The sequence below is a fragment of the Argopecten irradians genome, chromosome 6 (assembly GCF_041381155.1).
Source record: "Argopecten irradians isolate NY chromosome 6, Ai_NY, whole genome shotgun sequence".
Classification (NCBI taxonomy): Eukaryota; Metazoa; Mollusca; class Bivalvia; order Pectinida; family Pectinidae; genus Argopecten; species Argopecten irradians.
In genome coordinates, this window is record NC_091139.1 from 2,625,955 (window position 1) to 2,642,072 (window position 16,118).

The 16,118-nt window shown below is 35.3% G+C and overlaps 2 protein-coding genes across 2 annotated transcripts; both read right to left on the minus strand.

The window, feature by feature from the left end:
* Nucleotides 1-1,050: 1,050 nt before the first annotated feature.
* LOC138324713 (uncharacterized) lies at nt 1,051-5,849 on the minus strand. The gene is made up of 5 exons (XM_069269812.1): nt 5,479-5,849; nt 5,075-5,158; nt 4,825-4,859; nt 3,441-3,512; nt 1,051-2,992 (listed from the first exon to the last, which is right to left on the minus strand). The coding sequence occupies exons 2-5, from the start codon at nt 5,151-5,153 to the stop codon at nt 2,807-2,809; spliced, it is 372 nt and encodes a 123-aa protein (XP_069125913.1). The 5' UTR covers nt 5,154-5,158; nt 5,479-5,849; the 3' UTR covers nt 1,051-2,806.
* A 1,487-nt stretch (nt 5,850-7,336) lies between these two features.
* On the minus strand, nt 7,337-12,303 carry LOC138324712 (uncharacterized). Its single transcript, XM_069269811.1, has 5 exons — nt 11,991-12,303; nt 11,350-11,433; nt 10,674-10,708; nt 9,192-9,263; nt 7,337-8,707 (listed from the first exon to the last, which is right to left on the minus strand). Exons 2-5 carry the CDS (start codon nt 11,426-11,428, stop codon nt 8,522-8,524), a joined length of 372 nt encoding a protein of 123 aa, XP_069125912.1. The 5' UTR covers nt 11,429-11,433; nt 11,991-12,303; the 3' UTR covers nt 7,337-8,521.
* Nucleotides 12,304-16,118: the final 3,815 nt, after the last annotated feature.

The window sequence follows — 16,118 nt, forward strand, 5'->3', positions numbered from 1 at the left end:
CAATTCACTATCTGTCAAAGGATGGCTATAGTCAGCAGGATGCACGTTCCGCAGCCTCTGCTAGTCTACCGGCTGCTGTCTTCTGTGCCCTCAAGACTACCCCAAGAACCTGTAATAGTGTTAATACTGAGTGTGATGGTAATCCTCTGCAGGCAGCATGCACAGGCGACAGCCAAGTGCGTCACCATCGCTCATTGGACTTTTTCATGAGGTCTGTATATATACTCAGTATATGCCCTTTCTCCCTCATTGGCCTGCTGTCAAATCGCTCCTCTCAGGGAACAGTCAGTTCGATTACAATGACCTGCCGGGATTCGACAGGTCGCATCACCGCATTATCTCGTAACTTAGTCTGTACTACGCCTGGGGAAACCAATTTTCCCCCTAGATCCACACTCAGGGTAAATGTCTTTTCCTCATCAAGAATGCATTTGGTACCTGTTTGGGTTTTGGTCACCGTCTCACCTGCGTTCACAAATCTGATGACAGATGGTTGCAATTCTAGCTTTGAATCAATAAAATGGTTCTGAAATTGAGTTGTCGTAAAAATGCAGACTAATAGGCATTTTCTACTCTTTTAACTCCATGAACTTTTTGAGTTGTGTTTCTATTTTTCCAGAATGACTAAATTCACCTCCACAACACAACAAAAATTGATTCACTTCTTTCACTTTTGATATAAATGATATAATAAAGATGTGTGAAGATTATTAGTAAAAAAAACCCTTTGATATAAATGTTATGTAAAGGGTACTGACGATCCACGGTAAGGCTGTGTAAAGTTCGACGTCTTGGAGTGCCTGGCGTTGACAGTTCACAATCAGGCTGTATGTAGAACAACATTAAAGATACCGGACAGTGCTGGTCCATTGGGTTGATCAGGCTGTATTTAGACCACGCCCAGGCGGTTTTTAGTATTTAAACAACCGGAAAACAACCGGAAGTGAAGAAGTAGTAAGAAATGTGGGTGTAGTGCTATGTTTCAAAATTCCTGTCCAGGCGGCCGGGGTTCAATTGTCACTGAAGATTTTTTTAATTTTTTTTTTCTAGTTTTTTTTTTTTTTTTTTCTAATTTTAATACACCTAATTTATGTTATATTGCACCAAATATGTATATTTTTCATTTATACTTTATTACAATGAAACATTAATTGGTTTTACAGTTTTGGCGGACTAAATAAGCTCAAAGTTATCAATATTTACATACAAAAACTGCAAAAAATGTTATCTCTAGTCTAATATTTAATTAATTAGGACATAAACAATGAAAATGTGAATTTTCACCCTTTGATCATTGACCTCTGATATTACCGTGAGGCCAGAAAAAAAATCGGATATTCTGAATAGCATCTTACAATATGCAGCAGACCCTAAGGTATCTTCATGCAAAATATTTTGCTGATCACTGAGTGGCCGTAAAACGGCCTAAAGTGATACCCCCCCTCTTTTCTACGCAATACAAATTTCATGTTATAGAGTAAGCGATATTATTCGTTTTCATTTTGTTTCTTTCAACGAGTATACAGACCATGCACACCCTGGTCTTATCGTTGTATGATAGTGCACTATGTATAACACTGAAAATACTACATTATTTCGGTAGCATGGTGGAATATCGGTGTAGCACGTTGTGTGTCAGAGTGTATTTCTTAAGACATTTAACAAAAATAGTTTTAAACAAAAACATTTTATTTAATATATTTTTCGAGTAAAAAATCAAATATCAAAAATACCTCTTTGAGTCCCTACCTCTAGTTTAACTTTTAGGTGTAAAGTATTTGTATACCCCACAGGTGGTAGGCTAGTGTTAAGGACATAACGATTGGCCGAACTTTCAAATCTTTTATTTCTGAGTCACAGGAACTAGCCTACCACCTTTGGTATACCCTAGTAGCATGAAAATCTGTATATGGATTAACGCAGTTGGAACAACTGGGTTCATTCATATATAACAGAATTTAAATATAACATGATCTCTGCCCGCTTTATTACGGAGACAAAGCATAACGCTGTATCGCATGGTTTCAGCATGGTTACAAAATGGTTACCATACATTCTATGGACATAAATATGAGACATACACTCTATCTGTTTATCCATCAAAAGGCCACGAAGCATAATTTTAAGCAACAGTTTTGACAACACACTGGATATTACATATGTAATGCTAAATTGTTCAATCATTATCTTTAGGTGTATATTGGTCTTCCGTGCAGTACGACAAGGAAGGTTTATTATATTACGACTCGGAGTCTGTTATGGATGTTAGGAACGATATCTTCTTCAGAACCATCACGGCTCGATGTCAGCTCAGCTCATTTTCGTCGCAAACAAACGAATGACACATCGACTGGCAATACTTCTCTAAAATGTTCGATAGTTTTCACAATGGATCTAAATCCTGTCGTCGTTTTCGTTCAACGCCTTTTGAAACGTAGGCCTAACAAAGACCCTGTCAAAGTTTGCTTAAACAACTTCCGATTTCGTAGCTGCCACCTCGTGATTCTTCGGTGGATTTTTTAAAGTCTTAATATTGATACTTTCACATATTACTTTAGTTGGACCAGAAGTTTGTTTGGTTTTACTGTTCATCTACATTGGTCGAAAACAAAAAACATGTTGATGAAGTACAGAGTAAAGAGTTATTTTTGTTGTAGTTCCTTTGGCAGTACATGTTGTATCCTGATCTGACGATTCACCGAAAGACAACAATACTTCATGTATCCATATCGCAGAAACTAGGATGCATTTAAATCTTGAATTGCCGATTCTTCTTATGTACTTTTTCAATTGAAAATTTAGCAAATTATCCGGCCAGGCTCTGGTTCAGTTTGGCCAGGATGTTGTCGAAGGAATCACGTCCCATGTAGTCGATTTCATTTTTCTCCCAACAGTGCCTCCTGTTGATGTCTTCGTCGGTACATCCAGTACACTTAAACTCGGACGCCTTCCTCACTTCGCTCTCGATTGCATTAACTTTTGGTTCTTCAATCTAAAAAAAGACAATTTGATTTTAAAAAGAAATACTTCTATCACACTAGTTCTACCCGAACCCTGTTACAAACAGTACTTTATCTGTTTTAGCCATGTGAACTATTCCCATATTTTCTAATTGAAGTAAAAATGTTTATCTCGTGAATATTTGTGCGATTTTCAGGGTAAATCGATCAGAATTGGTTGGCATTTTTTTACACACAGAAGGGGATATTAAGAACCTTCCACTGCTAGAATAAAGGAAGAGTGGTATCTTTCAACATCATGGTAAACATAGACAGTCGTAAAAGATAGGATCGGATCAAAACATTCATCTGTTAATTCTATATCCGGGGAATGTAAAGAGGGAAAGTAAGCGTCAAGGCAGATATTCTCTATTTTAGAGCTCTGGTAGTCCCGTCCACCTACCATTTTGGTACAACATATTCAAGATAATTGGTCCTTACCAGTGCAATTGTCTTCTCTGTAGTTGTTTGGAAGACGGCAGCTTCTTTCTCTGGTTCTACGATTCTTACCGTCTGAAATTAAGTGAGTGTCGTCATACCATTATGCAACCCAGCTCGATCTGAACATACCGGATTCACACCATCGACACACTGTGTGTGTCACTCAAAATAATAATAAATTGATTTTCTTGCTAAGGCATATAAACAAATTAATCTTTCAAGAAGCATTTTTGAAATAATATAATCCCTTGATGGACATTTTTAGTCTAGTTCGTGTGTATTGAATTTTGTATAAAGGGACAATTCAGTCTAGGAGAACATTAAAATTTGTACATATATATATAAAAGAACCAGTTCTAATGGAAATTAGATCAGTCGGTTTTACTGTGATATGCCAGAAAAACCCAGGTTAGTGAATTGCATGTGAAATGTTCAAACTCGCTCGCTTTCCGCCATTACACATTGTGGTCGAACATCTTGTATGCCGAACCCTGTCCCTTGCTCGTAGAGTAATGCTCATTATGTTTAGAACTGCTCAAATCGCTCTAACAGTAGTGTGTTTATCCTATTAGGGGAATTGTCTTGCCTAAAAAATCATTTCATCACCTCTTCAGTGGTTATGTAGTTCATTTGTTTAACGTGGGTGACTTTGGCTCGGATATGGGTACAGCGTACTTACTGTACCTGCTTAATCGTATTGATCAACGATTTATTATTACAGATTGTAGAACAATACATTTATGCCATATTTTGCTTTTTGTTTATGTAAAAGAATTAGCCTGAACCCTTTAAAGATTTGAACATTACGTGCTTGAATGTTTTAGGGAAAGCGCCGTGCAGCGGAAAAAATTTCTAAGACGAAGTACAAAAATGTTACAAATGCGCATTTTTAGAACATTTCACTCTGCGAAAATGGGAGGGGGCAATTGCCTCCCCTGCCCCTCTGCCCCCCCCTGCCCCCTGCCCTCCCTGCCCCCCTGCTGAGTGTCAATCTATTTTGGACATGGATTTTCCACAATACGTCACGTGACATTTTACCTGTAGTGTATATTTAACTCGAGCAAGAGCTGTGCGCGGCCTAGGTCGCGGCAGGCGAAAAGTGACCATTTTTATATAGATGGCATCTTTTCCAATGGGCATGTACCACACAGGTTTGTAAGAATTATACGCAAAGTATTAGAAAAGAAGAAGAAGGAGGAGGAGGAGGAGGAGGAGGAGAAGAAAGAAGAACATTTTTCACAAACTTTGTCCCTATTTATTGACCACAACCGTCCTTTGTTATTTTACAACACTTACCACTATCAGAATTTTAATAGCATGGGTAGTAGATTTAGTTAAAGTTACTCTGTCTGAACATAACGGTATCAATGTGTCAATTACTCACCTTTTTACAGCGTTTTGTTTCTTTTATTTTTGTTTCTGAAAATTATAGAAAAAAATTGTTAATCATGTTTTCAGTTACAAATGATTTCGAAACACTAGTATTTCAGTCTATCAAAAAATGCTTCAATCCACAATGTATAACTTATTTTCATTATTTCAATATTTATGTTGTATAATTACGTATAGGATTTTAAGCGCGATTATAGTTTTTATTTGCAGATAAATAATATACACTAAGACAGTTTTTTTACCTTTCTTCACAAACTTTGCTGGATTGTTATGGTCCATGTACCAATACACAACTCTGGTTACAATTGTCAGGAAAAGCATTGTTACTGGAAACGAAAAATAGCGAGTGAATTACTGCCAGCGGCAACCGGGCTATATCAAATCATTATATGCGGTGATAACAAATATATTCATTAGTCTTTTTGATGTAGTCACCTAAAGCATTTAGTATGAACACAAGAAATGAAAATAACTAGCAGACAAAAAGTTTTAATGTAACAAGTGAATCGTATCCAATAATCTTCTAATTAACAAACAAGACACGCGCATAATTAAGTCTTAATTAACCCTAACGAATGCATAAAATGTATATAAAAAAGGCAAGACAAATAATTACGTTACTCTGAAAATTGTAGCAAATACATACCTGTGCGGATTTGGCAGTCCTAAGATAGGATAATTCGTGTTTGATGAGAGCAGATAGATCGTTCGCAACGTTGGCGGGTTACAACTTTGAGAACAATAGACTTTGACGTCATGAGCACACACACGTGATACATAGGTAACTAACCACGTGACGTTATCCAAGCTGACACGTGACTTAAGTAATTGTCGCCGGCTTCGGAAAGAAGTCATTTAATTAATGAATAACTTATTACTGTTACGTGCGATATTTTCTAGTGGAATTGAATGCATTGTCAGTGAAACATTTGTGTCCATTATGTTGAAATTGTTCGCTTAAGAATAACAAAATATCTAAGCGACTCTGTCAATCTACGCGAGGGGGGATTTACTTTAATTACGCGAAGTTCGCTCGATCGCGAAATCCACCCACGCGTAATATTTTGTAAACTTCATGATAAAAATTAATCATAAAGGCGGGTTAGTAATACCTTCCGATTAATTTTATTTCATAAGCATGCACTTAATTAACGACAGTTAGGAACTAAATTCAACTTTGAAAGAACGATTTATTCATTTAGCGTGCAAGCGTTTCGATTTATAAAACAATTGGTTTGTAGCCTAAACTTTATCTCGGCTGATATACGATGATATCAGGTTAACATCCGAACAAGAATACAATAATAGCAGATTGTAGGAAAACACTTTACAAACAAAAAAACATATATACGGATAGCAGAAAATACATTGTTGGGAAACTGATAAGTATACCTTTCCCGTTAAACGTAAATCTTAAAATTAGAAAACAAAAGACCGGCCACCTATCTTGCGTCGAGTTGTTGACAGGTCGCTGCACGGCAGATATGTATAAAAGCACGGGTGACATTGTTCAGAATAAAGGGACAATTAACATTAATTAATAGTATCCAGAATTGCAAGATATAATGCCATGTATTCAGATTTTACAATCAGTCATGATCACCGTCCGTAAAAATTAAGGGAATCAAGGGACGCAACAAACGGATTTTTATAATTTAAGCGGAATTCACCACCCATGAAAATTTCCACATTTACAGTAACCGATATTTTTTCGCGAGGATGATATTCTCACAATTTTGCGGAATATCGGTAGTCAAAAAAATATAATCCGAGAAATAATTAGCAATGTTTGACATGCGAAAATAACCGCTATACACGGGATCACCTGTTCATAGTTTATTTAAATTTGATAAGCAAAATAATATAAAAGACTTCCTCAAATTCATATTTACCTAGAAAATGGTAAATAGGGACAATGACGTACGGAAGATAAGTCGCAGTACATAACGGACTAGACGGTTTATTTAAACATTGAACCTATATGTTTCTTTTTTGCTATTAACACTTTTTAACTATTTTTGGCATCAAAGATTAAATGTTATGTGTAATAACGTTTGCTATTAGCTGAATGCTTACTTCTTTTTGATACTTTATATACTACAACTACCTATGCTACTAAAATCAATAAGAATATTTGGTTGAATGCGGTTTTTTTTTTTTTTTTTTTTTTTTGTGCGTTTGTTTCAACTAGTGTAAGAAAATAATATATAAAATCCAACATGTTCAACATCAGCTTCCTTATCAAAATGTATCATTCTTCACTAATACACATTTTCGTGAAAAGAGTTACAGAACATGACATCATCATTTCTTGATTATAAACATCACTAACACTATGTACTGTATACTGTATATACTATGTAAAAATTAATTCGCTGGTTTTTTTTAATTGGGGTTCCATAGCAACCACAAAAAAAAAGAAAAATTCTACGCAATGAAAACTTCATGTTATAAAGTAAGTGATATTAATCGTGTTCATTTTGTTTCTTTCGATGAGTATACAGGTCATGTACACCCTGGTCTTATCGTCGTATGATAATGCACTACGCATAAAACTGAAAATACTAAAACAACATTATTTCGGTAGGACCGTGAGATATCGGTGTAGCACGTTGTGTGTCAGAGTGTATTTCTCAACATATTTAAAAAGCATATTTTTAAAACAACGTTTTATTCAATATTTGTTCGAAAAAGTATACACGTTATATCAAAAATACCTCTTTGGGGTCCACATCTCTATTTTAACTTCTAGATGTAAAGTATTTGTATACCCTAGCTAGTAGCATGAAAAAATGAAGTAGGGAACATTCCAGAAACTGGATACATTCATATAATCACAGAATTTAAAAATATAATATGATCTATCTCCGCTATATTACGGAGACAAAGCATGACGATGTGTTGCATTGTTTGTAGCATGGTTATAAAAAGGTTACTACACATGTAGGCCTAAATGATATAAAAAAAGATACATACACTGTATTCACGCATCATTTAAGAAGTCATAAACTCATTTTTTATACAATGTTAAAATTTTAAATCATTATCTAGATGTAAATTGATCTTTATTGCGACACGATAACGAAACGACAAGGAAGTTTTAATACAGGCCGAGTTCGTTATGGGTTCACTCGAAGTGCACTTCGGAATTTGGTAGGAATGATCTCTTCTTCAGTGCTATCACGGCCCGATGTCTGCTCAGCTCCGCAAAGAATCGTAGGACAACATCTCTGTCACCTGTTGGATTCCGTAGTTTTTTTTCGATGGATCTAAATCCTGTCCTCGTTCTCATTCAACGCCTTTTAAAATGTAACAAAGACTCGGTCAAAGTTTGCTAAAAGAACTTGCGACTTCATAGTTGGCATCTAGTGAAACGGATTCTTACGTGGATTTCCCAAAGTTCTTTTATAATGTTATACTTTCACAAATTACGTTTATCGGACCATAAGCTCATTTGGTTTTACAGTCCATCTACATTGGTTGAAAACAACGTGTTGAGGAAAATGCATAAGTATAGAGTTAATTTTGTTCTCGTTTCTTTGGCAGCAGAGATTGCATCTTGATCCGATGATTTAGCGAAAGTGAACTATGTTTTATATACCCTTATCGCAGAATCTTCATATAGGATGCATTTAAACCTTGAATTGCCGAGTCTTCTTGTGTACTTTTCCAATTAAAATTTTAGCAAATTATCCGGCCAGGCTCTGGTTCAGTTTGGCCAGGATGTTGTCGAAGGAATCACGTCCCATGTAGTCGATTTCATTTTTCTCCCAACAGTGCCTCCTGTTGATGTCTTCGTCGGTACATCCAGCACACTTAAACTCGGGTGCCTTCCTCACTTCGCTCTCGCTTGCATTAACTTTTGGTTCTTCAATCTGAAAGAAAAAAAAACCAATTTGAATTTAAAAAAAAAAAGATAATTTACTTCTTTCACACTAGTTCTACCCGAACCCTGTTACAAACAGTATTTTATCTGTTTTAGCCATGTGAACTATTCACACATTTTCTAATTGAAAAAAACACACCAAACAAACAAACAAACTTGATTATCTCGTGAATATTTGCAAAAAGATTTGTTGGGGTAACTCAGAATTGGTTGGAATTTTTCTACAAACAGAAGGGGATATTAAGAACCTTCCACTGCTAGAATCAAGGAAGAGTGGTATCTTTCAACATCATGGTAAACATAGACAGTCGTAAAAGATAGGATTGGATCAAAACATTCATCCGTTAATTCTATATCCGGAGAATGTAGAGAGGGAAAGTAAGCGTCAAGTCAGATATTCTGTATTTTAGAGCTCTGGTAGTCCCGTCCACCTACCATTTTGGTACAACATATTCAAGATAATCGATCTTTACCAATGTAATTGTCTTCTCTGTAGTTGTTTGGAAGACGGCAGCTTCTTTCTCTGGTTCTACGATTTTCACCGTCTGGAATTCAAACATAAAATTTTAAAGTCAGAAGTGTTATGGCATTAACTACAGTTTCTCTATTGTTATCTGATATGAGGGAGTATATGTGGCATTCCGTGTAGAGAGGGATTATTCTCGTCTTTTTGTGTTTGAATGGGGAAACACACAGGATGAATACCTAAGCATTTCTGTAGTGTTGCTTTGTTTTGATTGTTCCTGCCACCAACTCTTTGGGCTATCCCCCTTGCTGAAGCATTGAGGGTGTATTGTGATATTATATGTTGTAAGTAATTGTATTTCTGGTACATTATGTATAACTCAAAGAAAGTGAACAAGTATATGCGCAATTCGCAAATGTATGAATTTTCTCATATAACTTTAAACCATGTAAGGACCCATCTATGAACAGCACATTTTCCTTATACATAACCCCAGTTATTACCTTTGTTTACTAAACTAATCTAAATGTTACAAAGTTTGTGTCATTCGGTCGGTGAGGCCAAAACACATAATATGTCTGTTTAGGGTTACCCGACCGACCCTAATATTTTACCCCTGACCCTATTTTTTTCCACTTTTCTACGAAAACAAAATTAAAGTCAGGATTTCGATCTCAGACTCCGGTTCTGGCCATTATTTCAGTGTGGAAGACACTAAAAAAATCCTCACGACCAACCGACCCTATTTTTTGCCAATGTAAACCTTAACAGACAATTGTTTTGTTGGTCTGAGGTAATTCAAGTAGTGTTTCAACCAGCAAACCCTCCAACAGATCATTGCAGTAGACCAAGACATGTTCATAATTGTAAAATAAATTTTACCTATATTATATAATAGATGGTATCGTCAGAATTTGACGATGTTTTCTCGGATTTCTCCAGTTGTGTACAAGTGTAAGCATTGAATGATAATTTAAATGAAAGATGTACATTTCTAAAATACGGTTGTGCATAATTTGTAACGTTAGTTGGAATAAATGTGTTTTTCAATCGCTTAAAGTGAGGTGGACTGCAAATACCCCTGGGTATGAATGTTATTTTTATTTTGACAAGCAACATTTTACCTGTACCGGTAGTGTATTTTTAGCTCGAGCAAGATCTACGTCGTGCCAGGCGGAGAGTGACCATACCTCTTTTCCCTAACTTTAGAGGGCATATTTTCTAATGGGCATGTACCACACAGGTTTGTAAGAATTATACGCAGAGTATATGAGAAGTATAAGAGAAGGAAGGAGGGGGAGGATTTTTCACAAACTTTGTCCCTATTTATTGACCACAACCGTCCTTTGTTATTTTACCACATAAGGAAAGTATTGAAGTCAACGTAATGACTATCGGACACTTAATCGAATCATAATGCTTACCATTAGACTGTTTTATCAGTATGGGTAGTAGTTTTAGTTTGAACATAACAGTATCAATTACTCACCTTTTTGCAGCGTTTTGTTTCTTTTATTTTTGTTTCTGAAGATTATAGAAAAAAGTGTTATGACATTTTCACTTACAAATGACTTCGAAACAGTGTTTCAGTTTATCAGAAAAAAGCTTCAATCCACAATTTATAAGTAATATTGTCATTACTTCAATTTTTATCTTGTATACCCTAAGTCACCTTTGATTTGCAGGTAAATATTATAAGACTCTTTCATATGTGGATATGAAGGATAGGGATATTCTACCCGAGGGTTTTGCAACATTTTGTGATCCTGAGGGTAGAATATCCCTATCCTTCAAATCCACTTATGAAAGAGTACTTTCTTTCATACTTCGACGTTTTATTGCAATTTTACAACTAAAATATCCCACCATTTTGAAATAAATTCGAAGAAATCAACGACTGGAAGTCAATTTTCCATTCATTAAAAATTACGTGATATTTTCAACATTAATGCCTTTGTTTGCATCTTTTGTAGTAAAATCAGTCAATTTTGTGGAAAAAATAATAAAATTTTACCGAGGAAATAGAGATTTTGTTGACGCCTTGACGTCACGAGGCTTTATTGCATGGGTAGCCATGCAATACAGCCTCAGGCGACATGAGTGTATTGCCATAGACCAGCAAGTATTACACGTGTAGGTATGAAAGAAACATTAAGACAGTTTACCCTTCTTCACAAACTTTGCTGGGTTGTTGTGGTCCATGTACCAATACACAACTCTGGTTACAATTGTCAGGAAAAGCATTGTAACTGGAACGAAAAATAGCGAGTGAATTGCGGCCAGCGGAAAACGGGCGATATCAATTCATTATATGCGTTGAAAAAAAAATACATTCTTTAGTCTTTGTGATGTAGTCACCTAAAGCATTTAGTATGAACACAAGAAATGAAAATTACTAGCAGACAAAAAGTTTTAATATAACAAGTGAAGCGTATCCAATAGTCTTCTAATCTACAAACAAGACACGCGCATAATTTAGTCTTAATTAACTCTAACGAAAACCTAAAATACATAGAATGGCAAGACAAATATATACGTAAAATCGTTTTTATTCGATGTCTTAATCAAACAAGACACCCAAAGCATTTTGTCAGAACACAAGAAAATAATGATTACCAGCAGACAAAAAGTTACTTACGTATTCTAATGTAACAAGTGTGTATATATATGCAAAATTTCTTTTCAATGAACAAACAAAACACGCGCATGACTAAGTCCTAATAAAAAAACCTAATAAGACATAAAATGCGCATAAGAAGACAAGACTAACATATAAGTTACTCTGAAAAATGTAGCAAATACATACCTTTGTGGATTTGCAGTTCTAAGATAGGAAAATTCGTGTTTATGAGCACAGATAGATCGTTCGCAACGTTGGCGGGTTACAACTTTGAGAACAATGGATTTTGACGTCATAAACACACACACGTGATACATAAGTAACTAATCACGTGACGTTATCGAAATTGACACGTGTTTGAAGTAATTGTCACCGGCTTCGGGACATCATATCCGTTTAATTTACAACTTATAATTACTGTTAACTCTGATATTTTCGAGTGGAATTATTCAATCAAATGAAAGATGAATGCGTATCAGTGAAGTATTAATATATATATATAGATCTTTACATTATATTTTAGCTATTGTGTCTATAATTAAATACACATATAGAGTCTAGTCGATAACTTTCGTGAGAATATTCTCACAATTTTGCAGTATATCGGTTTACACGGAAGTCTCAAAAAAGTAATCAGCGAAATAATAAATAATGTTTTACAAGTGAAAATAACCGATATACATGGCATTTCATGTTCATAGAACAGTATACATTAAAATTCCATGAAAAGAAATGAATGACTTGTTTACTTAGAAAGGGGTAAAATTGTCGGTTCCTTAGGATGCTATTCGGACAACGACGCACGGGAGATAACTTGCAGAACTTACATGACGGTTCATATAGTCAACTTAAAAAAATATATAAAGAAGAAACCTATCTTTCTATAAAGGATTTTGATTTAGAAAATGGTTTGCAAAGCTGCGAATTAGCAACCACAGTTTAGAAATCGAGGCGGTTCAAGTAAAAGATTCCCCGTCCTCCATGCAAATTTTCGACATTGAAGATGAAACCCACTTCACTTAACTCGTTCGTTAACTACTGTGAGAACATCTTTCTTTTAATAAAGACACAAAGATTTAATTATCTATCATTTAACAGATTTTGAAAATTTGATACGACTCATGTCCTCTAATGGTCTAAAACTTCTACAGGATTTATGAACTTAAGTTTATGAATTAACCAGACCTGGAAATTTTATATTGCTTTCAGACGAGCCTTGACAATTACTTTAGAATAGGCCTTAATTGTAATACAATCGGTATACAAACATTAATGAAATATGCATAACTAAATTCAAAGGGAAACCAACAGATGAAATGTAATTTATTGTCGTTAGAATAAGAAAAATTCCTTCAGTACTTTAAAGTTAAGAAATAGAGGTACTCAACTATCAAAATTGAAACTGGCGGTCCGTTGGCCACCGTGTTGGTACGATCAGTTCCAAAATGTAATATGCACAATGTAGTAGTACAACTAGGGTTCAAGGCATGCAATCTAAAACTGCAATCTGAGAAGACGGACGGCGGACCACCGGCGAAAAGTGATTAGGTTAGCTCACATTCTGAAGGTGGTGAACTATTAAGGAGTCCTATTGGGGTTGTGTATCTCAATCGTACTCACTGGTAATATGGATGGGCGGTCAATGTGTCCCGATATCATATGACCATGACTAGTAAAATACCACAGGGACTTGGCACTAATCGGTGTCAAATACATCGATCAATTATGGACTTTAGCTGAGGTTCATATGGTGTTATATCACCCGATTTTCAAATTATAAATTCTACAAGTGCGATTTAAAAACATCTGGACCGAAACAAAAGTCCTTTATTTTTGTTTGAGATATGACGTTTCTTTAACAAATGTCAAAACAATCTCATGTGCATATTATTTACAAGACAAGAGGCCAATGGGACTTAACGGTCATTTGACTTTTGATACAATACAACATAGTCATTTAAAGATTTTAACCATTTTGACCCATGTGACCTTGAATGAAGTTCAAGGTCATTCATATGAACAAACTTGGTAGCCCTTCATCCCAGCATGCTACAGGCCAAATATCAATGCCCTTGACCGTTCGGTTCTTGAGAAGAAGTCGTATAAAAGATTTTAGCTTTTTTGACCCCTGTGACCTTCAATGAAGATCAAGGTCATTCCTTTGAACAAAATCGATAGTCCTTCATCCCAGCATGTCAAGGGCCCAATATCAGGTCCCTAGGCCTCTTAGTTTTTCACAAGAAGTTGTTTAAAGGATTTTAGCCTATTCGACCCGTGACCTTGAATGAAGGTCAAGGTCATTCATTTGAACAAACTTGGTAGCCTTTCATCCCAGCATGCTACAGGCCAAATATCAGTACCCTGGGCATTCTGGTTCTTGAGAAGTCATTTAAAGATTTTAGCCTTTTTGACCGCTGTGACCTTGAATGAAGTTAAGGTCATTCATTTGAACAAACTTGATAGCCCTTTATCCCAGCATGCTACAGGTCAAATATCAGTACCCTGGGCCTAATGGTTATTGAGAAGAAGTCCTTTGAATGAAAAGTTTACGCACGGTGGATGGCGCATGGCGGACGGCGCACAACGACGGACGGTGCATGATGACAGGGTCAGATGACCTAAAAGGCATTGGACAAAGAACGCCACCTGGTAGAATGCAGCATTTGGGCAATGAAGTTTGGAAAGGAATATTGACTCTGTGTTTCTTAAATTGGAAACACCGACTCGGTGTTTCTTAAAATGGAAACACCCAGTAAATATGCTATATATTGAAAGACACGTGACCATGTATTAACCAATTTAAATGGTTGAAATCAGAGCATATCTAATTTATATAATTTGACCATTGGTGGGCAATTCATGCCAAGTCCCTGTGAAATGACAACCTATAAAGAAAATGAAAACACAAGTAAATCAGTATTCAGGTAATATTTATTTATGAGCATCGGTACATGTTCTGAAAATAATAAAAAATATATAGCTCAACAAATGCTTGCACATAGAACAATTGGTATGTAAATCATATTTGCCAAATTATAATTCACTAGTCCACAGATATAAAACAGGCATGCAGTCGTATGTCACACTGCCTGGGTCTGGGGTAATACCATAATTATCAAGTCATTTACATTTATCACTTTTATTCACAAAAGCAGGTACATCTATGTATTTTTATTTATGTATATTTATAACATGCACAATTTGTTTTCCATCAGCACAATTATAAATAGAATCAGATGTCTCTTGAATGAGACAAATAGGCTCTTTCAGTACAAAAGAATACAATTAATTTCCAATAGAAAGTACTTTTGAAATTCCATCATTTAAGTAATTTTTCAGAATATTTCCCAATACTCTTAGTATGGCAAAGAACCAAACCAATATTGAGAAGTAATAATATGTTAGGTGAAAAGTTTCAAGATTGTGTCAAATCCAATTGCTTTTGTACTAAGGAAAATTTACATTAGAAATCAATGTCAAAAAGCTTAAAATGTTTGTAGTTTTTCTTTCTAGTAGACTTTAAAATGAGACAACTCTACCTCAAATATTGCATACCCAGATACTGCATTCTGTGAGCAGATTGGTATAAAAGGTAATGTTACATACAGTGTTTTTTGTGTGTCTATGTAAATTTGGTAACGGCCTAATACATTTACTATCACTAATCATACACTACCGAGTTTCTGTCCTGTTATATATGATAGCACTAACTACTATAATAATTCTACTCCCTGGTTTTATATAAAACTAAATCATGGTTAAAATACATATAGGACCCCATCCTCGTTAGATACAAATTTTATTGTTAAAGATTACAATAAACACTTAATGTCACACATACACACTCACCAACACATAACCAACATATTTGTGACTAAATCTCTAGCAAAACATTTTGGCCGTTTGGAAAACAAAAGCATTTAACATATGCAAACTTATGTAATGAACATTCGCTATGTGCAAGACCATATCTTCCATTTGAGGTACAAATTTTCAATTAACTATGTGTTATCCTTTGTATTAGATAATGAAAAAGTTACTGATAAACTTATGTTATAAATCACAAATAGAAATTTGGAAATCAAATTATATGATTAATGTCCATTAGTATTTTTCTAATGTCATCATTATTAGAATCTTTATTTATTCACATGTTGACATGACCTTCATGCTGCAGGAATTGGTAAACAGATACCATGGCACACATGAACACAGTGGTTACCATGGCAACAGAATCATGTGTAGTAGGTGAACTGTGAACATGAACACAGTAGTTACCATGGCAACAGAATCATGTGTATTAGGTAACAGTGA